The sequence below is a fragment of the Paralichthys olivaceus genome, chromosome 24 (assembly GCF_024713975.1).
Source record: "Paralichthys olivaceus isolate ysfri-2021 chromosome 24, ASM2471397v2, whole genome shotgun sequence".
Taxonomy (NCBI): Eukaryota; Metazoa; Chordata; class Actinopteri; order Pleuronectiformes; family Paralichthyidae; genus Paralichthys; species Paralichthys olivaceus.
The window spans coordinates 2,581,217-2,602,775 of NC_091116.1; the positions used below are offsets into that span (position 1 = coordinate 2,581,217).

General features: G+C 44.0%; 2 protein-coding genes and 1 long non-coding RNA gene across 4 annotated transcripts; all 3 read right to left on the reverse strand.

Moving 5' to 3' along the window:
- Positions 1 to 384: 384 nt before the first annotated feature.
- Positions 385 to 2,011, reverse strand: LOC138407017 (golgin subfamily A member 6-like protein 24). Its single transcript, XM_069521330.1, has 3 exons — positions 1,720 to 2,011; positions 1,378 to 1,602; positions 385 to 1,260 (listed from the first exon to the last, which is right to left on the reverse strand). The coding sequence occupies exons 1-3, from the start codon at positions 1,981 to 1,983 to the stop codon at positions 979 to 981; spliced, it is 771 nt and encodes a 256-aa protein (XP_069377431.1). The 5' UTR covers positions 1,984 to 2,011; the 3' UTR covers positions 385 to 978.
- A 4,921-nt stretch (positions 2,012 to 6,932) lies between these two features.
- On the reverse strand, positions 6,933 to 8,490 carry LOC138407009 (golgin subfamily A member 6-like protein 25). 2 transcript variants are annotated; one of them, XM_069521320.1, is made up of 2 exons: positions 7,757 to 8,486; positions 6,933 to 7,639 (listed from the first exon to the last, which is right to left on the reverse strand). In XM_069521320.1, exons 1-2 carry the CDS (start codon positions 8,297 to 8,299, stop codon positions 7,358 to 7,360), a joined length of 825 nt encoding a protein of 274 aa, XP_069377421.1. In that variant the 5' UTR covers positions 8,300 to 8,486; the 3' UTR covers positions 6,933 to 7,357. The 2 variants fall into 2 exon arrangements, with proteins under 2 accessions (XP_069377421.1, XP_069377420.1); XM_069521319.1 differs by having other exon boundaries at positions 6,934 to 8,248; positions 8,327 to 8,490.
- A 2,030-nt stretch (positions 8,491 to 10,520) lies between these two features.
- LOC138407051 (uncharacterized) lies at positions 10,521 to 17,953 on the reverse strand. Its single transcript, XR_011240488.1, has 2 exons — positions 17,171 to 17,953; positions 10,521 to 10,768 (listed from the first exon to the last, which is right to left on the reverse strand). It is a non-coding gene; the product is annotated as an uncharacterized lncRNA (long non-coding RNA).
- Positions 17,954 to 21,559: the final 3,606 nt, after the last annotated feature.

The window sequence follows — 21,559 nt, forward strand, 5'->3', positions numbered from 1 at the left end:
GAAATGATAATCTTTTTTTTTTTTAAAGGCAGTCTGACAAGAATGAAATATAATGGTGTAAAATCAGAGACAAATATCTTTTAAAAAATAGTAAATGGTTTGGACAGATATAATGGTGTCAAGAGTAAGAAAAACTGTGTAAAAGAAAAAGAGACTCATCATGGTACGGTAGGGGCTCTCCAGAGGGAAAGTCCCAGCTCCAAGGCCAAAGTAACCCCGGTGCTTGGAGACTTTCCAGGGGGAAGGTCGTAACAGGTGTGGCCCTTAAGGATAGATAAAGCGGAGCAACACCACTGTTAGTCAGAGTTCTTCTGGTGCAGCTCCGGCTCGCTACTGAATGCTCTCAGGTTTTGTTGTCTTCAATAAAACTCTGCTGCTTTTAAGTTGACTTCTACTGCTTTTTTATTTGACTGAATTTTTGGAATTTTTGGACCACGAGTGGAACTTAGTTTTTCACCACAACACCCAGACAAGCGGGACTTCTTCTTCTTCGTGCTTGGCGGTTGACATGACAACGAATTTGTTGTTTAGTGTATATGAAAAAAGAAGCTAACAGGCAAGCTAATTCAGAGGAACAAACTTTACTCTTTCTTATTCAGGTACCAGTCACAGTCACTCTCTTCTTCATGGGGTACATCGAGTGACACTGCCACCCACTGGCATAATATATATTGCAGGCACACGTATATACTACAAAATGTTTACGGCATTATGTCACCAACTCAAATTTCTTCTGATTTTAATTTGTAGTAATGAGTAACGAAGATGGTTGGGAGAAATGTATTGGAGTAAAAGTACACATTTTACTTAGGAAATATAGTGGAGTAAAAGTGAAAGTTGTCAGAAATAAAAATAACAAAGTAAAGGACAGATATGTGAAATTTCTACTTAAGTAGAAATGTAAAGAAGTATTTGTACTTCGTTACATTACAACACTGGGTAAGGTCAGCTCAGGTGCTGTTGGATGGGCGCTGCTGACTACTTCCAACACTGTGGTTTTCTCAACCCCAGAGCGTGGCGGATTCTCTTCCAGAGTGAAGTCTTCTTTGGTTTCTCAGGGAGAACACTGGAGAGAGACTTCTCCTCAGTGACATCATCCTTACTCTCTCCATTGAGCTCCCGACTGGAAACATCAGCTTCATGACAGTGGCAGACCACATTGTAAGAAGCTTTGAGCTTCATCAGCTCTTCTTGGAGAACCTTCTTCTCCTGGAGCTCAGTGTTGAACTTCTCCTGGTTGGTAGTCGGATTTTGACAGACCTCATGATAAGAAGCTCTGAGCTTCATCAGCTCTTCTTGGAGAACGTTCTTTTCCTGCTTCTCCTCCTGGAGCTCAGTGTCGAACTTCTCCTGGTTGGTAGTCTGATTCAGACAGACCTCATGATAAGAAGCTCTGAGCTTCATCAGCTCTTCTTGAAGAGCATTATTCTCATCCTGAAGCAGATCGCTGGTTTGAGTCTCCTTGTCCATGGAGTCAATCTTTTGGCTGTGAGCTTGCCTTTCCTCCATCTCTGTCACCACAAGCTCAACCCTGCTCAAATCCCTTTTCAAAAGGGCCACCTTCTCCTTCAGAGCCACATTGTCCTCTTCCAGAGCCTTCACCTTGTTGCTTTGTACAGCCAGTTTGCCATTGTGGGCTTTAGAGTGAGCTGTCATTTTCTCCTTCTCCCTCATCAGAAGCTCATCTTTCTATTTGAGCTTCTCTTCCAGAGCCTTCACCTTGTTGCTCTGTACAGCCAGTTCAGCCAGTTTGCCATTGTGGGCTTTAGAGTGAGCTGTCATTTTCTCCTTCTCCCTCATCAGAAGCTCATCGTTCTGTTTGAGCTTCTCTTCCAGAGCCTTCACCTTGTTGCTCTGTATAGCTAGTTCAGCCAGGACACCAATGTGGGCTTTAGAGCGAGCTGTCATTTTCTCCTGCTCCCTTATCAGAAGCTCATCATTCAGTTTGAGCTTCTCTTTCAAAGCCTTAATCTCAGACTGCATTGTTCCACATGTCTGAAAAATGGAAACATGGAATTCATTATTAAAAGACTTGAACCTGAACATACATTTCTAAAAAAAAAAAATTCTTACCAGGATGTCCATTTTGGTAAAGGGGGATTTGTAGTTATGAGAGCAGTGTCTTCTTGATGAATTTTTACTGAACAAATCAGCGGTTGTCTCCGTAGGCAGGATTGTTGTCTTCACTAATGAGGACTGTGGTCTTCTCAGTTGACGGTCTATTATTTTCACAAGCTAATAACTTGAAGCAAGGGAACTTGTTATTTATGTTTGGTAGTTCAGAGGACCAAAGAAATATCCTTTAATGTCTAGAGTTTTTGGTTCTTTGATTGGATTTGATAAGGATTTGCAGGCCAGCAATCCCTTTGATGGTTGCCGCCACATCAATCATCAAAGAAGATTTTTAAGAAGCAACCGTTTCCATGGCAATTTTTATAACTGCACAACATGGCGGCCCCTGGGGGTTTATCAGGTTGACTTCTATATGATGCACATCACTGCGGAGCATACACAAATCCTGAGCTAGGCGGCTACTATACACATGTTGCACTGATAGCTACAGTGATCCCTGTCTGAGACTGAGGTTAGTCTCTTGACCAAATGAAGAAAATCAATCAAGGATTTCAGATCCATTAGATAATGTGTGATATGCTTGAGGGAATTAATTAAATATGCTATGAAGTGTTAAATTAAGTATGTAGATATGTACATAAGCATCAACAAAATATAAGTCTATGTGTCAGTAAGTACATAGTGTGAAATCTTAACAGCACAAGCATTATAAAATAAATGTAGTAGGATGAAAATAAAATAATGAAAATGGAAAACACTGTAGAGCAGCTGTAGTCAACTACTTTACCATCACCGGGAAGTGGGTACATTTTTGCAAACTAATTGTTGCATTGTGTGTCACTGAGAGCATGGGGAATTGTGCATTTCTGCAGCATGTTTGGATTCGTGTTTGTAAAAAAATGTGTGTGTGTGTCAGGAAAGTGTGGACCTTGATGCTGGCTGGTTTCTAAAACTGATGCGAAATAATTGAGAGGATGTATATTTACATGTTGATCTATGTGATTTTAGTGTGTGAGAGCTATTGATGCACAACACAGGCACTGACATTCTGTGATCAAGTATTGTATTGTTGTGTGTTGTTCATGTGTTCAATGTGATTTTACACTGCAAATAAAGGTTTCATATTTTAATTTCATTCATAGATTCATGGCTATTGAGCAGTGCTTTGTGAGTGTTGGTCGAATACTGTCAGTGGCATAAGATATTAATGAAAATGCATATTATTAATATTTGTATGTGTGTATATTAAATCAATACAATTGTCAATGCTTCTGCAGATGTGTTTGACTGTTTCCATTTAATTTAATTTACTATGTTCCACTTAATAATGGGCTAAAAGGATTGGTTTATGTAATATTTATGTCTTTGTTATGCACATTAGTCATCCAATCATTACTGATTTGATGATATAGAGCTCAATCTGAATGCAGACAATTATTTCTTCAATGCAAAATATATTTAAAAAATCTTGCCTACATTTGTTTACATATGATAATGAACAAAAATAATAACCAACAGATTTGACACATCTCACACAATTCATTGACCCTCAGCATCCAGCCCTTCATCAGCCGTGAGTGTGGCACATTATGTCATTCTTTGTCGTATATGGTCATCAATAATTTAATAATAATTGATCTCAGGCTCCCTCTCTGGAATCGAACCCTGAATCCCTGTTACCTGTGGTCATTGTAGGCACAAAAAGTACCATTGAAAGTTGATAGGGCAGACATTCAAATGAGACGTCGCCACCACGAGGGCCAGCGATCAGTTCGAGGTCATCTAGTGTCACCAAAGCAGCCGGGGCACCACGGGTCTGATAAATGCACACGTCCCCGCAGGTCAGCGCCCGTTGGGGAAGCGGAGAGCGGGCGGGGAGTGGAGCTCGGTTGGGGGGGTGGGATTTTGCGGAAGTTATTTTGCAAAAGGGGTAAGAACTCGTACATCGCCTGGTACACTGGCGCTGACAAGTAGAAAAAATTTGCTTAATTTTGCCTTTATACACCAAATTAAAGATTAGACTCTCCTCTTCCCAACAATATCAGCTTTCCACCCTAGCACAAACTGGCTGCTAGTAATCAGACATTTAGTGTGGTCCATTTCAGGCAGCTTTCAGAGCTGGGTCAGAAGTCAAACTTCTTTCACTTACAATGTTTGAACACTGCTGCTAATGTGTTTAAACATGTTTAGGCATGTGCAGGAATGTGTTTAATTAGTTGTAACTTCATAAAAAAGGGCTTTTTGGCAAGTAATTACATATCGTCACAACCTCACTCAGTCTGAGAATCATCATCACTGGTGGTGCACTTTTCAGCTTGAGTAAATTATCTGTTAATCTCAGGCAGGTCTCTCAATACAGCAAAACAATTCTTTACAAACTACTTTTCTTTCAATGGTCCTTTTATTAATGATAAAATACATATAAGACAATCAATGCACAGGAAAAAAGTTTTTTAGATTTTTCGTACAACATCCATAAAACAAAACAATCCCTTGTCAAAACATCCGGACATGGACATACTTAAACATCTACTGACAAAAAAATGTAAATAGACAGAATAATAATAATAATAATAAAAAATAAAAAAATTACAACCACGCTTGGAAAGATAAAAGATTAATAAGATTTAATAACTGAAAAAAGCACAGCACAGACACCACCAAAAAAAGGTGAAATACATGAAAAATAGATACATAAATAAAATAGATAATAAAAATTTAAAAAATTTAAAAATAAAAAAAATAAAAGGGGGGGGGGGGCTACTCAAAAATTATTGTTGAAGGTTTTTCATAAAATACCAAGAAGGGGCGCCATATTCTGTAGAATTTGTTTTCTGATCCCCGAATAGTGTATCTAATCTTCTCTAGATTCATGCAGGATATCATTTTCTCTGAGCCAATGTGAACAGCAAGGAGGAGCTGGGTCCTTCCACTTAAGTGAAATAGCTCGTCGGGCTAGTAAAGAGGCAAAAGCAAGAAAGTTGAGCATAGCTTTATGTAAGTTCAAATCTGGAGCAATGCCAAAAATACCAGTCAAGGGATTGGGCTCAATTCGATGATGGAGGATATCTGATAACGCATGGAAAACCAATGTCCAAAAGTTACCTAAAGAGGGACATGTCCAATACATGTGGTAGAGTGAGGCAGGTGCACCTTTACATTTATCACATGTAGGGTCGACATCAGGATACATTCGCGCTAATTTGGTTTTTGATATGTGGATTCGATGCACTACTTTAAATTGTAAAAGTGCATGTCAAGAACACATAGAAGAGGAGTGTATCCGATCAAGCACCGAGTCCCATGTGTCCTCTGTAAAGGTGTAATTTAGGTCTTGCTCCCAAGCAGTTCTTATAGTTGCCACTGAAGAGCAGTGCAGTTTGGAAATAAGGTTATATAGATTGGACAAGATACCTTTAGAGGTGGGGTTAACAGAAAGAAATATATCAACAGGGGTAACTGGGGGTTTATAAGGAAATTGGGTCGTTAAGCGCTGTATAAAAGTCCTAATTTGTAAAAATCTAAAAAAGTGGGTTTTGGAAATGCCAAAAAGTTTCTGTTAGTTGAGAAAAGCTCACAAAACAATTCTCAATGTATAGATCTTCAAAGCATCTCAAACCTTTTCTGTGCCAAATATTGAATGCGCCATCAGCCATTGAAGGAGCAAATAGATGGTTAGCAGCAATTGGGCTTTTAAGTGAAAAAAGCTGTAGTCCAAAACTTTTCCTAAATTGGCCCCAGATTAACAGGGAGTGTTTAACTACTGGGTTGCTCTTGGGAATATCCGAAGCAAGTGGAAGTGCGGCACCTAAAAGGGCAGGTAAGGAAACAGGGTTACTGGCACAGACCTCCATTGTAACCCAGGCCGGGGAAGTGGGTTCGAGATGGAAATGTCTCCAAAATAACAAACACCCAATATTCACTGCCCAGTAGTAGTACTGGAAATTAGGCAGAGCCATTCCCCCTGCCTGCTTGGATCTTTGGAGAAATGCTTTCCGCAGCCGAGGGTGTTTACCATTCCAAATGTAAAATATCAATAATGAGTCAAGGGCTCTAAAAAATTATTTGGGGATGAGAACGGGAAGACATTGAAACAAATAGAGGAACTTTGGAAGCAATGTCATTTTAATCGAGTTTATTCTTCCAATAAGGGACAGAGACAAAATCTGTTTTGCCTGATCAAATAAAGTGAGAAAATTTGATTGAAACAAGTTTTTGAATTCTCTGGTGACACAAATTCCGAGGTAATTAAATAGATCTTTCACCACCTTAATGGGAGTTGGGTATAGTTAAGTTTAAGAGCTTCTTTATTAATTGGGAATAGTTCGCTTTTATTTAAATTGACTGAAATTATCTAAGATCGTGAGGGCTTCTGGTAGAGAAGTGGTTGGTTTTGAAACAAACAGAAGTAGGTCGCGTGCATACAGCAAGACTTTATGTTCGACTCCTCCCCTCCATATTCCCTGTACCCGCCCATTGCTACGTAAGGCAATTGCAAGAGGCTCAATGGCAATTGCGAAAAGGAGTGGGCTTAGTGGGCGACCCTGCCGGGTCCCACGGTGTAAATCAAAGTATTCAGAGTAATGACTATTGGTCAAAACAGTGGCTGAAGGACATTTATACAATGTTTTGATCCAGGACAAAAAGACAGAACCGAAACCAAATTTTCCAAGTGTAAAAAAAAAGATAGTTCCACTCTACTATATCAAATGCCTTCTCAGCATCCATAGAGGCAAGGCACTCTGAATCCACATGTTTGGGGGAGTACAGAATATTAAATAGCCGACGAATATTGTAAAACGAATGGCGTCCTTTAATAAAACCAGTTTGATCTGGCGATATTACAGAAGGAAGGATATCCTCCAGTCTGTGGGCCAAAACTTTGGCGAGGATCTTTACATCCGTGTTTAGCAATGAAATCGGTCTGTATGAAGCACAATCTAGTGGGTCTTTGCCTTTTTTCAGCAACAAGGAGATACAGGCCTGATTGAACGAGGGAGGGAGTGCACCTGAGTTTAAGGAATCAGAGAACACTGAGCACAGGACGGGGGCTAGATCAGCAGAATTTTTTTAAAAGAAATTTGATGGAAGCCCATCTGGGCCAGGGGATTAACCTGATTGCATAGAAGATATAGCTGCTGAAATTTCCTCCTGGGTGATGGGCGCATCCAGGTTATTTCTCAGGTCTTGAGAAAGGGACGGTGAGTCAAGGTTATTAAAGAAGTTCATTACATTACAACACTGGGTAAGGTCAGCTCAGGTGCTGTTGGATGGGCGCTGCTGACTACTTCCAACACTGTGGTTTTCTCAACCCCAGAGCGTGGCGGATTCTCTTCCAGAGTGAAGTCTTCTTTGGTTTCTCAGGGAGAACACTGGAGAGAGACTTCTCCTCAGTGACATCATCCTTACTCTCTCCATTGAGCTCCCGACTGGAAACATCAGCTTCATGACAGTGGCAGACCACATTGTAAGAAGCTTTGAGCTTCATCAGCTCTTCTTGGAGAACCTTCTTCTCCTGGAGCTCAGTGTTGAACTTCTCCTGGTTGGTAGTCTGATTTTGACAGACCTCATGATAAGAATCTCTTAGCTTCATCAGCTCTTCTTGGAGAACGTTCTTTTCCTGCTTCTCCTCCTGGAGCTCAGTGTCGAACTTCTCCTGGTTGGTAGTCTGATTCAGACAGACCTCATGATAAGAAGCTCTGAGCTTCATCAGCTCTTCTTGAAGAGCATTATTCTCATCCTGAAGCAGATCGCTGGTTTGAGTCTCCTTGTCCATGGAGTCAATCTTTTGGCTGTGAGCTTGCCTTTCCTCCATCTCTGTCACCACAAGCTCAACCCTGCTCAAATCCCTTTTCAAAAGGGCCACCTTCTCCTTCAGAGCCACATTGTCCTCTTCCAGAGCCTTCACCTTGTTGCTTTGTACAGCCAGTTTGCCATTGTGGGCTTTAGAGTGAGTTGTCATTTTCTCCTTCTCCCTCATCAGAAGCTCATCGTTCTGTTTGAGCTTCTCTTCCAGAGCCTTCACCTTGTTGCTCTGTACAGCTAGTTCAGCCAGTTTACCATTGTGGGCTTTAGAGTGAGCTGTCATTTTCTCCTTCTCCCTAATCAGAAGCTCATCCTTCTGTTTGAGCTTCTCTTTCAGAGCCTTAATCTCAGACTGCATTGTTCCACATGTCTGAAAAATGGAAACATGGAATTCATTATTAAAAGACCTGAACCTGAACATACATTTCTAAAAAAAAATAATTTTTACCAGGATGTCCATTTTGGTAAAGGGGGATTTGTAGTTATGAGAGTAGTGTCTTCTTGATGAATTTTTACTGAACAAATCAGCGGTTGTCTCCGTAGGCAGGATTGTTGTCTTCACTAATGAGGACTGTGGTCTTCTCAGTTGACGGTCTGTTATTTTCACAAGCTAATAACTTGAAGCAAGGGAACTTGTTATTTATGTTTGGTAGTTCAGAGGACCAAAGAAATATCCTTTAATGTCTAGAGTTTTTGGTTCTTTGATTGGATTTGATAAGGATTTGCAGGCCAGCAATCCCTTTGATGGTTGCCCCCACATCAATCATCAAAGAAGATTTTTAAGAAGCAACCGTTTCCATGGCAGTTTTCATAACTGCACAACATGGCGGCCCCTGGGGGTTTATCAGGTTGACTTCTATATGATGCACATCACTGCGGAGCATACACAAATCCTGAGCTAGGCAGCTACTATACACATGTTGCACTGATAGCTACAGTGATCCCTGTCTGAGACTGAGGTTAGTCTCTTGACCAAATGAAGAAAATCAATCAAGGATTTCAGATCCATTAGATAATGTGTGATATGCTTGAGGGAATTAATGAAATATGCTATGAAGTGTTAAATTAAGTATGTAGATATGCACATAAGCATCAACAAAATATAAGTCTATGTGTCAGTAGGTACATAGTGTGAAATCTTAACAGCACAAGCATTATAAAATAAATGTAGTAGGATGAAAATAAAATAATGAAAATGGAAAACACTGTAGAGCAGCTGTAGTCAACTACTTTACCATCACCGGGAAGTGGGTACATTTTTGCAAACTAATTGTTGCATTGTGTGTCACTGAGAGCATGGGGAATTGTGCATTTCTGCAGCATGTTTGGATTCGTGTTTGTAAAAAAATGTGTGTGTGTGTGTGTGTGTGTGTCAGGAAAGTGTGGACCTTGATGCTGGCTGGTTTCTAAAACTGTTGCGAAATAATTGAGAGGATGCATATTTACATGTTGATCTATGTGATTTTAGTGTGTGAGAGCTATTGATGCACAACACAGGCACTGACATTCTGTGATTAAGTATTGTATTGTTGTGTGTTGTTCATGTGTTCAATGTGATTTTACACTGCAAATAAAGGCTTCATATTTTAATTTCATTCATAGATTCATGGCTATTGAGCAGTGCTTTGTGAGTGTTGGTCGAATACTGTCACTGGCATAAAATATTAATGAAAATGCATATTATTAATATTTGTATGTGTGTATATTAAATCAATACAATTGTCAATGCTTCTGCAGATGTGTTTGACTGTTTCCATTTAATTTAATTTACTATGTTTCACTTAATACTGGGCTAAAAGGATTGGTTTATGTAATATTTATGTCTTTGTTATGCACATTAGTCATCCAATCATTACTGATTTGATGATATAGAGCTCAATCTGAATGCAGACAATTATTTCTTCAATGCAAAATATATTTTAAAAATCTTGCCTACATTTGTTTACATATGATAATGAACTAAAATAATAACCAACAGATTAGACACATCTCACACAATTCATTGACCCTCAGCATCCAGCCCTTCATCAGCCGTGAGTGTGGCACATTATGTCATTCTTTGTCGTATATGGTCATCAATAATTTAATAATAATTGATCTCAGGCTCCCTCTCTGGAATCGAACCCTGAATCCCCGTTACCTGTGGTCATTGTAGGCACAAAAAGTACCATTGAAAGTTGATAGGGCAGACATTCAAATGAGACGTCGCCACCACGAGGGCCAGCGATCAGTTCGAGGTCATCTAGTGTCACCAAAGCAGCCGGGGCACCACGGGTCTGATAAATGCACACGTCCCCGAAGGTCAGCGCCCGTTGGGGAAGCGGAGAGCGGGCGGGGAGTGGAGTTCGGTTGGGGGGGTGGGATTTTGCGGAAGTTATTTTGCAAAAGGGGTAAGAACTCATACATCGCCTGGTACACTGGCGCTGACAAGTAGAAACATTTTGCTTAATTTTGCCTTTATACACCAAATTAAAGATTAGACTCTCCTCTTCCCAATGTAGCGATGCGAGGGTATGGCGGGGAATTAATTTATTTGTGTGTTGCCACAACGCCACCTGAGGAGTTTCACCTCAGGAAATATAAATAGATGTGAGGTGTGCGACAGCACAGGTTCGTTTAAATCACTGGGGCAAGAGACGTGCTTAAATCAATAAAGAAACTTTAATAAACCAAATACATATAATCAAAAACACACCAAACATAACCAACCAAACACTTGAATTAAAATAACAACACTGGACAGGGCTCGGACTTACCACGGCGACGAAACCAACAAAACGAGGGAGGGATTAATAAAACAAACCACCCGTGACACAGCACACCAAACGAAAACGGGTCGTGACAAACTCCCACCACCGGAAATGGGGCCGCCGCCCTTGGGTCACGGCACCTGTCCACAATAAACAACAGGTTAAAACAAGTAAATGATTGGTTAACACATTAAAACAAACACAACACAAAGCTAGCTAAACAAAATAACAGAAAGGCTATTTAAACATGGGCTAATCTAAAAAAAGAGGATAAAATATGGATGTCTCTCCTTCCAAGGCTCCACACCAATCCAGTTGGATTTTGCCACCACAGTTAATGTCCTCGTGGTACAATCCTTTATGTAAAACTCCGAAGCCTCAGCAAGGCCGCAAACTCCGTGGTGCCAGAACAGCAGGTCCTCGTCTGCGACGCAGGAGCTGATGGTAGCCAATGAGGGGGGCAGGGCCTCGCCCACCGTGTCCGGCCAAGACGCGTCCTCGTGACCCGGTGGAAGGGATCGTATCCACAAGGGTGTGGGATCCCTTTGTTCGTGCACGCTCAAGCGCGCTTATGCACCCGTCGGTAGCCGGCGGAAATATGCCGTGCCGCGGCTGAGTCCGAAACCCGCTCCCTGCTCTTTCTCCGGAGTCCAAAACCAAAGTGGGAAGCGAGAGGACAAGTGCTGTTTGGTTGCTCTTTAAATAGTTGGCGCTAAAGCGCCCCACAGTGGCAGGGAGGGCGCCTGCAGAAAAGAGCGCCCCTAAGCGGCAGGGAGGGCGCACGCATCTGGCCACATTTATCCCGCCCTTTTGGATCGTCGGCCCGACGATGAACAGAAAATGGCCTCAACACCAAGGCCTAAAAATGGCCAACTGGGCATTCAACATCGGGCCTACAGGTCTATTATTTGGCTGTTCCTGACGATCAGCAGGGCAAGGAAGATGATGGACATTTGAATGGTGACCCGCCGTGGAACGAGCAGATCTGCGCAGGGCCAGCTGACTGGAATTCAACGGTTCAGTTGGTGAACACGAAGGAGCTGGTGGGGAGCACCTTACAGAAGCATGAGGTGTTACCAGGATGGGCCTGGTCTCTAGTGGGATCGGGACAGGAGGGCTTTCAAGATGCCCGGTACCTGGAACCTCCACAGACTGTGGGAGAAGGGTATCCGGAACCAAAACCCATAAGTCTCCGGCATTAGAAGAATCATCCCGTACCGCAAGGGACGCCGGAGAGGGCATCTTGGGTGAGGGATTTGCAGCCTCTTGCGGAACCACGGCCTTTACCATGTCCCGATGTACGTTTTTAACTTTATGCGGGTCATTCACAGGGGTGACCGTGTAAACTGTTCCATCCCCGCAGGGAGCCTTCACAACCTGGTGGACCACGGAACTCCAAAGGTCTTGGATTTTATGTCGCCCTCTAACACCGTGGTCCCTCAGGTACACTAATTGGCCAACTGTAAAAGGTAGGTCTCGGACCCGCTGATCATGCCGCTCTTTCCGTTTGCTAGCAGCAGCCAACAACCGTTCCCGAGCACCCTCGAAAGCAACTCTGAGTCGAGCTTGGTGTTCGACCACCCAGTCCTGCACCCCGCCCGGTACTGGGTCCTGAACTCTACCCAGGAGGAAGTCCACAGGAAGCCGAGGTTCCTGCCCAAACATTAAAAGGAACGGCGACTCACCAGTGCCCTGATGAGGTGTGGTGTTGTAGCAAAAGAGCACCTGCGACAGACAGGAGGCCCAATCCCGTTTCTGTGAGACTGGCAGGGTACGAAGAAGGTTATGGAGAGTTCTATTAAACCGCTCGCATTGCCCGTTACCCGCAGGGTGGTATGGGGTAGTACGGGATTTGGTTACACCATACAAAGAACAGAGCTGGTGGATCAAAGAACTCTCAAAGTTCCTTCCTTGGTCCGAGTGGAGGCGGCCCGGAACACCGAACTTATAAAACCACTCCTGAACCAAGACCTGAGCCACAGTGGAGGCTCGTTGATCCCGGGTAGGGATGGCGACAGTAAATTTACTAAAAACATCTGTCATTACTAAAACATTTTCTAACCCGTTCCGGGACGGTTCCAGTAGCGTGAAATCGATGGCCACAATCTCATTGGGTCGGGAGGCAAGCAGGTGGCCCATAAAACTATGTGGCACGTGCCCCGAGTCCTTAGCGACTTGACAGCGCCCACACTCTTGGACCCAGTTCTTAATGTCAGAAGACATTCCTGGCCAATAGCAGCGCTGTCGGACCAATTCTGTAGTTCGCTCGATACCCTGGTGGCCGTGCTCTTGGTGAAGCTGGTTCAAAGTCTCCTGCTTGAGGACTGCAGGCAAGATTAATTGGAGAGACTCCTCTCCCCCGTCTGGGCGGAAGACTCGGCGGAGAAGAACCCCGTCTTTCTCCACTAAGCGGTCCCATTGGCGCAAAATCGCCATGACTGGCTTAGACAAATGTTGTCTTTCAGCCGAGGTGGGCGGCGCTTTACGTCGCCAAAACACAAACACATCTTTTAGAAATGGATCATCCTCCTGCAAGGAGCGGAGATCAGTGGCAGAGTGGAATGGGAGAGCTGAAACTAGGGACTGAGTTGCGGACAACCCTGGGCCTGGACCTTGCTGAAAGCCTCGAGGGACTGAGGTGCCAGGCAAGACATGCTCAACTAACTTGGAGCCAGAAACATACTGCCGTGAGAGCGCATCAGCATTCCTGTTGCTGCGACCTGAACGATACTTAATGGTAAAGTCAAAGTCGGCCAATTGAGCGGCCCATCGTTGCTCTGTGGCCCCCAGTTTTGCTGACTGAAGGTAGCTCAGCGGGTTGTTGTCAGTATAGACAAGGCACTTATGCCCCAACAAATACTCCCTGAACTTCTCCGTCATAGCCCACTTGAGTGCAAGGAATTCCAATTTCATGGAGCTATAATTTGACATGTTGCGCTCGGTGGGTCGAAGGCCTCTGCTAGCATAGGCTATGGGTTTCACGCCATTGTCAGTCTCCTGTGAGAGTACAGCCCCCAGACCACTATAGCTGGCATCAGTTTCTAAAATGAAAGGCCGTGTAAAGTCGGCATATACTAGCACTGGGGACGAGACCAACTTTGCCTTTAAGGCCTCAAAGCTCGCCTCACACTGAGGTGTCCACGCAGTGCCTAAAGTTAGGCCTGGCCCCTTCTTGGGTTTGGTACTTGCCAGCTCGGCCACAAGTCTATGCAGAGGGCCGGCCAGCTTTGCAAAACCCTCTACAAAGCGACGATAGTAGCTGGCGAAACCCAAAAATGAACGCAGTTCTGATACGTGACGGGGGCGCTGCCACTTAGACACAGCCTCAATTTTCTTGGGATCGGTGGAGACTCCCTGGCTTGTGATGACATGCCCCAAATAGTCAACCTCCCGTCGAAAGAATGCACACTTTTCCAGTTTTGCTTTTAGACCTTCCTTTTGGAGGCGATCAAACACTAATTCCAGCCGCTGCAGATGTTGTTCAACAGAGGAGGAGAAGATAATAATATCATCCAGATAAAGTAGCAAGGACTGACCTTGCTCTTTACCAAACATTCTCTGCATCAGCCGCTGGAAAGTGCTTGGGGCATTACATAAGCCAAAAGGCATGCGGTTGAACTCAAAAAGGCCAAATGGTGTACAAAATGCAGTTTTGGGTCGGTCTTGTTCTGTCATAGGAACCTGATTGTAACCGCTGGCCAGATCGATTGTGGAAAACCAGCAAGCCCCAGAGAGTGCATCCAAGCTCTCCTCGATGCGAGGCAGAGGGAATGCATCCCTTCTGGTTTTACTGTTAAGGAGGCGATAGTCCACGCACAAGCGCAGGTTCCCATCCTTTTTCCTGACTAGTACTATGGGTGATGCATATGGACTACAGCTCTCCCTAATGACCCTGGACTCCAACAGCTGATTAAGGTGAGTCTTCACTTCTTCGTACTCTGAGGGAGGGATACGCCGGTACCTCTGCCGGACAGGAACCTTATCGAGGAGAGGTATGTCATGGGAGAGGAGGTTAGTACAGCCCAAGTCGCCTTCATGGGTTGAAAAGACAGATTGATATTTGCGAATAAGGGAGTTTACATTGGCTTTCTCCTGCTCAGACAATTCAGACAGGTCTATTGACTCTAACCTATCTGACACTGAGGGGGCAAGTGCATGGGAAGATACAGTTGCTAGGGTTGAGCTCTCCTCAGTTACACCTGGAGGAAGGCTGACAACCTGGGCAGTGTTAAGGACGCCTAAACTAGTCCGTGGGTACAGGAGAATTTCCGTTGTCCCAACATTGACCACTGGGACGTACACTGTACCCCGGACAACCTGTAAAAGGCATGGTGAAACTAGCAACCCGGCTGGTAAACCTGACTCAGGTTGCTCAAAGAGAGCACTTTATCTAGTAAACTTTTCTGGACAGGTACCAGCAACTAATTTCATCACTCCTCCAGGTATACGCACCGCTTGTTTGCCTCGGACTCTCACAATGCCAGTGTGGCCCCCTGGATCCTGGGCGGCAGACTGACTGCACTGTTGCAAGGCCGCAATAACGGGACCAGGTGCCTGTAACACAGACGGTGAATCAAAAAGAGAGGGCCCGAATGCGCCGAAGAGCTCTCGATAGCATTTATTTATCACGTTCATTCCCAAGATGCCTGGGACAGAAGACACACAATCAGGGGGGTTTTTAACAACCAGAATCCCACAACGGGGCATCACCTTGCCACATAGTTCCACATCCAGCTCCAAGTAACCTATATACGGAATAGCTAAACCATTCGCTGTGACAAGACCGAAGGCGATCGTGGCCCCAAGGTGCAAACTGCTCCAGAAAGAAGCTCTCAGTAATGGTGGACACCATGGAACCAGTGTCCACCAAGCATAAAGCAGTGACTCCTCCAATCAAGATATTAATATTTGGACATGCAGCAATTAAGTCAGAAGTTACACTTTTCTGTGAGTCTGTGGGCTCCCCAACTGTGCTGTGACTCTGCAGCTCAGTGGGCTTCAGTTTTCCGAGTGCCGGGAGAAATGGGACGGTGCAGTGGTGCGTGGGTTCGACCCAGCTGCTGAATTAGCAAGGCGTCGAAACGGAGCCCGCTCACCCTCACACTCCCGGGCAAAATGTCCAGGCTGCTGGCACCTTCTGCAGATTAAAGGACCACCACGAAAAGTCTGACCTTGGGGGCGAGGGGCCTGTAGGGAGGCTACTGTCTGGGTGAGCTTGTTAAGCTGCTCCTGTTGACACTTCATAAGGTCCATCAACTCACTCAACCCTGGCCCAGGTGAAGCAACAGGAGGGGCGGGTTGAAAGCGACCCTGTACTCCATATTGGAGACCATAAGCTGATGGTAAGGAGGAGCTACGCCCCCTATCCCCCCCTGGAAGACCTTCTCTCTCCCACCTAATTGCCTCACCACGAAGCTCCAACAAGGTGACAGTAGGCTGGCGTCTGACTAGTTGCTTGAGTTCCCGGCGAAGGGAGCTATCAAGAACATGCTCCACAAACTGATCCCTGAGGAGGACATCAGAATTAGGCATCCCATCAGGTGCACGCTGCTTAACCCGTGCCATTGAGGCCATGAGAGCTAAGGAAAACTCCTGCAACGTCTCTCCTTCGAGTTGGCGTCGAGAAAAGAAAGCCTGCTGTAAAGTCACATAAGACTGAGCACAACCATATAGCTCCTTTAAGATAGCGAGAACCTGGTGTGGGTCTCGCCGCTCCACACTAGGGCGAAACTTAATTTCCTCCTTTGCCTCTCCCTCCAAATGGTCAAACATAAAGAGGGCCTGGTCAACAGCAAGAAGATGGCGAGCACGCACACATGCCTGTATCTCCTCTATCCACTCAGTAATTCCTATGCCTGCCCTGCCATTGAACATGGGACACTTACGGTCTCTAGGAACCACAACCAGTCGCTCTGTGACAGCGGCGGCTACGGGTGCAGTCGGTGCCTGACTAGCTGCAGCAGAGGGAAAGAAAACAGCCTCACCGGGGTCCAACGGAGATGCAGCACGCGCCTGGCGAAGTTGTTCGTTGTCTGCCTTAAGCTGTAACACGATTTCCCTGAGCTGTTGAATCTCCTCCTCCATGATGAGGTAAAACAGCACCAAGGCCTGACAAAGTGGTACGTGGAATTAAAATCAGACTCAGACACTGCTGTTCTGGCACACTGAATATACAACACTCAATTTTATGAAGAGACACCCATCCTTAAAAACAATTTCAAAAATTAAACTAAAACACGTCTCTGCCCCTTTAAATGTGAGATCCTGCCAACAACGCCAAGATGTAGCGGTGCGAGGGTATGGCGGGGAATTAATTTATTTGTGTGTTGCCACAACGCCACCTGAGGAGTTTCACCTCAGGAAATATAAATAGATGTGAGGTGTGCGACAGCACAGGTTCGTTTAAATCACTGGGGCAAGAGACGTGCTTAAATCAATAAAGAAACTTTAATAAACCAAATACATATAATCAAAAACACACCAAACATAACCAACCAAACACTTGAATTAAAATAACAACACTGGACAGGGCTCGGACTTACCACGGCGACGAAACCAACAAAACGAGGGAGGGATTAATAAAACAAACCACCCGTGACACAGCACACCAAACGAAAACGGGTCGTGACAAACTCCCACCACCGGAAATGGGGCCGCCGCCCTTGGGTCACGGCACCTGTCCACAATAAACAACAGGTTAAAACAAGTAAATGATTGGTTAACACATTAAAACAAACACAACACAAAGCTAGCTAAACAAAATAACAGAAAGGCTATTTAAACATGGGCTAATCTAAAAAAAGAGGATAAAATATGGATGTCTCTCCTTCCAAGGCTCCACACCAATCCAGTTGGATTTTGCCACCACAGTTAATGTCCTCGTGGTACAATCCTTTATGTAAAACTCCGAAGCCTCAGCAAGGCCGCAAACTCCGTGGTGCCAGAACAGCAGGTCCTCGTCTGCGACGCAGGAGCTGATGGTAGCCAATGAGGGGGGCAGGGCCTCGCCCACCGTGTCCGGCCAAGACGCGTCCTCGTGACCCGGTGGAAGGGATCGTATCCACAAGGGTGTGGGATCCCTTTGTTCGTGCACGCTCAAGCGCGCTTATGCACCCGTCGGTAGCCGGCGGAAATATGCCGTGCCGCGGCTGAGTCCGAAACCCGCTCCCTGCTCTTTCTCCGGAGTCCAAAACCAAAGTGGGAAGCGAGAGGACGAGTGCTGTTTGGTTGCTCTTTAAATAGTTGGCGCTAAAGCGCCCCACAGTGGCAGGGAGGGCGCCTGCAGAAAAGAGCGCCCCTAAGCGGCAGGGAGGGCGCACGCATCTGGCCACACCAACAATATCAGCTTTCCTCAAAAATTATTGTTGAAGGTTTTTCATAAAATACCAAGAAGGGGCGCCATATTCTGTAGAATTTGTTTTCTGATCCCCGAATAGTGTATCTAATCTTCTCTAGATTCATGCAGGATATCATGTCTCTGAGCCAATGTGAACAGCAAGGAGGAGCTGGGTCCTTCCACTTAAGTGAAATAGCTCGTCGGGCTAGTAAAGAGGCAAAAGCAAGAAAGTTGAGCATAGCTTTATGTAAGTTCAAATCTGGAGCAATGCCAAAAATACCAGTCAAGGGATTTGGCTCAATTCGATGATGGAGGATATCTGATAACGCATGGAAAACCAATGTCCAAAAGTTACCTAAAGAGGGACATGTCCAATACATGTGGTAGAGTGAGGCAGGTACGCCTTTACATTTATCACATGTAGGGTCGACATCAGGATACATTCGCGCTAATTTGGTTTTTGATATGTGGATTCGATGCACTACTTTAAATTGTAAAAGTGCATGTCAAGAACACATAGAAGAGGAGTGTATCCGATCAAGCACCGAGTCCCATGTGTCCTCTGTAAAGGTGTAATTTAGGTCTTGCTCCCAAGCAGTTCTTATAGTTGCCACTGAAGAGCAGTGCAGTTTGGAAATAAGGTTATATAGATTGGACATGATACCTTTAGAGGTGGGGTTAACAGAAAGAAATATATCAACAGGGGTAACTGGGGGTTTATAAGGAAATTGGGTCGTTAAGCGCTGTATAAAAGTCCTAATTTGTAAAAATCTAAAAAAGTGGGTTTTGGCAATGCCAAAAAGTTTCTGTTAGTTGAGAAAAGCTCGCAAAACAATTATCAATGTATAGATCTTCAAAGCATCTCAAACCTTTTCTGTGCCAAATATTGAATGCGCCATCAGCCATTGAAGGAGCAAATAGATGGTTAGCAGCAATTGGGCTTTTAAGTGAAAAAAGCTGTAGTCCAAAACTTTTCCTAAATTGGCCCCAGATTAACAGGGAGTGTTTAACTACTGGGTTGCTCTTGGGAATATCCGAAGCAAGTGGAAGTGCGGCACCTAAGAGGGCAGGTAAGGAAACAGGGTTACTGGCACAGACCTCCATTGTAACCCAGGCCGGGGAAGTGGGTTCAAGATGGAAATGTCTCCAAAATAACAAACACCCAATATTCACTGCCCAGTAGTAGTACTGGAAATTAGGCAGAGCCATTCCCCCTGCCTGCTTGGATCTTTGGAGAAATGCTTTCCGCAGCCGAGGGTGTTTACCATTCCAAATGTAAAATATCAATAATGAGTCAAGGGCCCTAAAAAACTATTTGGGGATGAGAACGGGAAGACATTGAAACAAGTAGAGGAACTTTGGAAGCAATGTCATTTTAATCGAGTTTATTCTTCCAATAAGGGACAGAGACAAAATCTGTTTTGCCTGATCAAATAAAGTGAGAAAATTTGATTGAAACAAGTTTTTGAATTCTCTGGTGACGCAAATTCCGAGGTAATTAAATTCATCTTTCACCACCTTCAATGGGAGATGGGTATAGTTAAGTTTAAGAGCTTCTTTATTAATTGGGAATAGTTCGCTTTTATTTAAATTGACTGAAATTATCTAAGATCGTGAGGGCTTCTGGTAGAGAAGTGGTTGGTTTTGAAACAAACAGAAGTAGGTCGCCTGCATACAGCAAGACTTTATGTTCGACTCCTCCCCTCCATATTCCCTGTACCCGCCCATTGCTACGTAAGGCAATTGCGATGCTCATTGGCAATTGCGCAAAGGAGTGGGCTTAGTGGGCAACCCTGCCGGGTCCCACGGTGTAAATCAAAGTATTCAGAGTAATGACTATTGGTCAAAACAGAGGCTGAAGGACATTTATACAATGTTTTGATTCAGGACAAAAAGACAGAACCGAAACCAAATTTTCCAAGTGTAAAAAAAAAGATAATTCCACTCTACTATATCAAATGCCTTCTCAGCATCCATAGAGGCAAGGCACTCTGAATCCACATGTTTGGGGGAGTACAGAATATTAAATAGCCGACAAATATTGTAAAACGAATGGCGTCTTTTAATAAAACCAGTTTGATCTGGCGATATTACAGAAGGAAGGATATCCTCCAGTCTGTGGGCCAAAACTTTGGTGAGGATCTTTACATCCGTGTTTAGCAATGAAATCGGTCTGTATGAAGCACAATCTAGTGGGTCTTTGCCTTTTTTCAGCAACAAGGAGATACAGGCCTGATTGAACGAGGGAGGGAGTGCAACTGAGTTTAAGGAATCAGAGAACACTGAGCACAGGACGGGGGCTAGATCAGTAGAATTTTTTTTAAAGAAATCTGATGGAAGCCCATCTGGGCCAGGGGATTTACCTGATTGCATAGAAGATATAGCTGCTGAAATTTCCTCCTGGGTGATGGGCGCATCCAGGTTATTTCTCAGGTCTTGAGAAAGGGACGGTGAGTCAAGGACATAAAGAAGTTTTCCATAATATTAAAGTCTGCTGTACAATCTGAAGAGTATAAATTTGAGTAGAAAGTTCTAAACTTGTCATTAATCTCTTTCTGGTCAGATGTTATACATCCATTATCAGTCTGTACTCCAGCAATAAGTTTGTTCATTCTCAACCCACGCAGCTGAGTAGCCAGGAGTTTGCCAGTTTTTCCACCGTGCTCATAATAGTTACTTTTACTCTGAAGTAAGAGACTTTCGACTTCATGAGAGGAAAGAACGTTAAATTCGGCCTGAAGTTTCAAGCGCTCCTTGTACAGATCAGGTGAAGGTGAATTTACATGTTGTTTATCTATGTTTAAAATCTGATTAGCAATGTCAGTCTGCTTGTTTTTATATGCTGAGAATGATATAATTTCTCCTCTTAAGTACGCTTTCATAGCTTCCCAAATTGGTTTATTAGACACATCAGGTGTTCTATTGATGCTTAAAAAAGTTTTAATATGTGTAGAGATGTGTGAGAGAAAGCTCTCGTCGGAGAGTAACAATGGATTTAGTCTCCAGTGTCTCCTTGTATAGTCAGCATCTGGAAAAGCTAGTACCAGAACCAGGGGAGCGTGATCAGAAATAACAATACTTTTGTATTTACATGACTTAAGGTTTGAGATGAATTTATTATCTATAAAAAAATAATCAATTCGAGTGTAAGTGTGGTGGACATGGGAAAAGAAGGAATATTCTCTTCCTGTAGGATACAAGAACCGCCAGGGATCAGAAAGGCTAAAATCATCAAGAAATGCTTTAATTTCTTGATGACAAAAAAAAACCAAAAAAACCCCTGAACCCCAAGCTCACACAGCGCTCTGTGGAGCAAGCTCAGAAAGACCTCTTCAGGTCTCGTACTATACATCCCCAGAATATACTTCCTATTTCACTAGCTCCAACATAGGTTTTTAATATTTAACCCTATGACAAAAAAGCAATCAAAACTGAACGACTAACACTAAATACACCATAAAGCTAAAACAACTATGAGCAATAACAAAACACAGGTTATCATGCCTCTTCTCCCTGCACGCTGCACCTCCAGCTGTAATAATCTTCCCAAACCAGGACTACTCCGGCGAGAAATAAAAATATATTTTTATATATA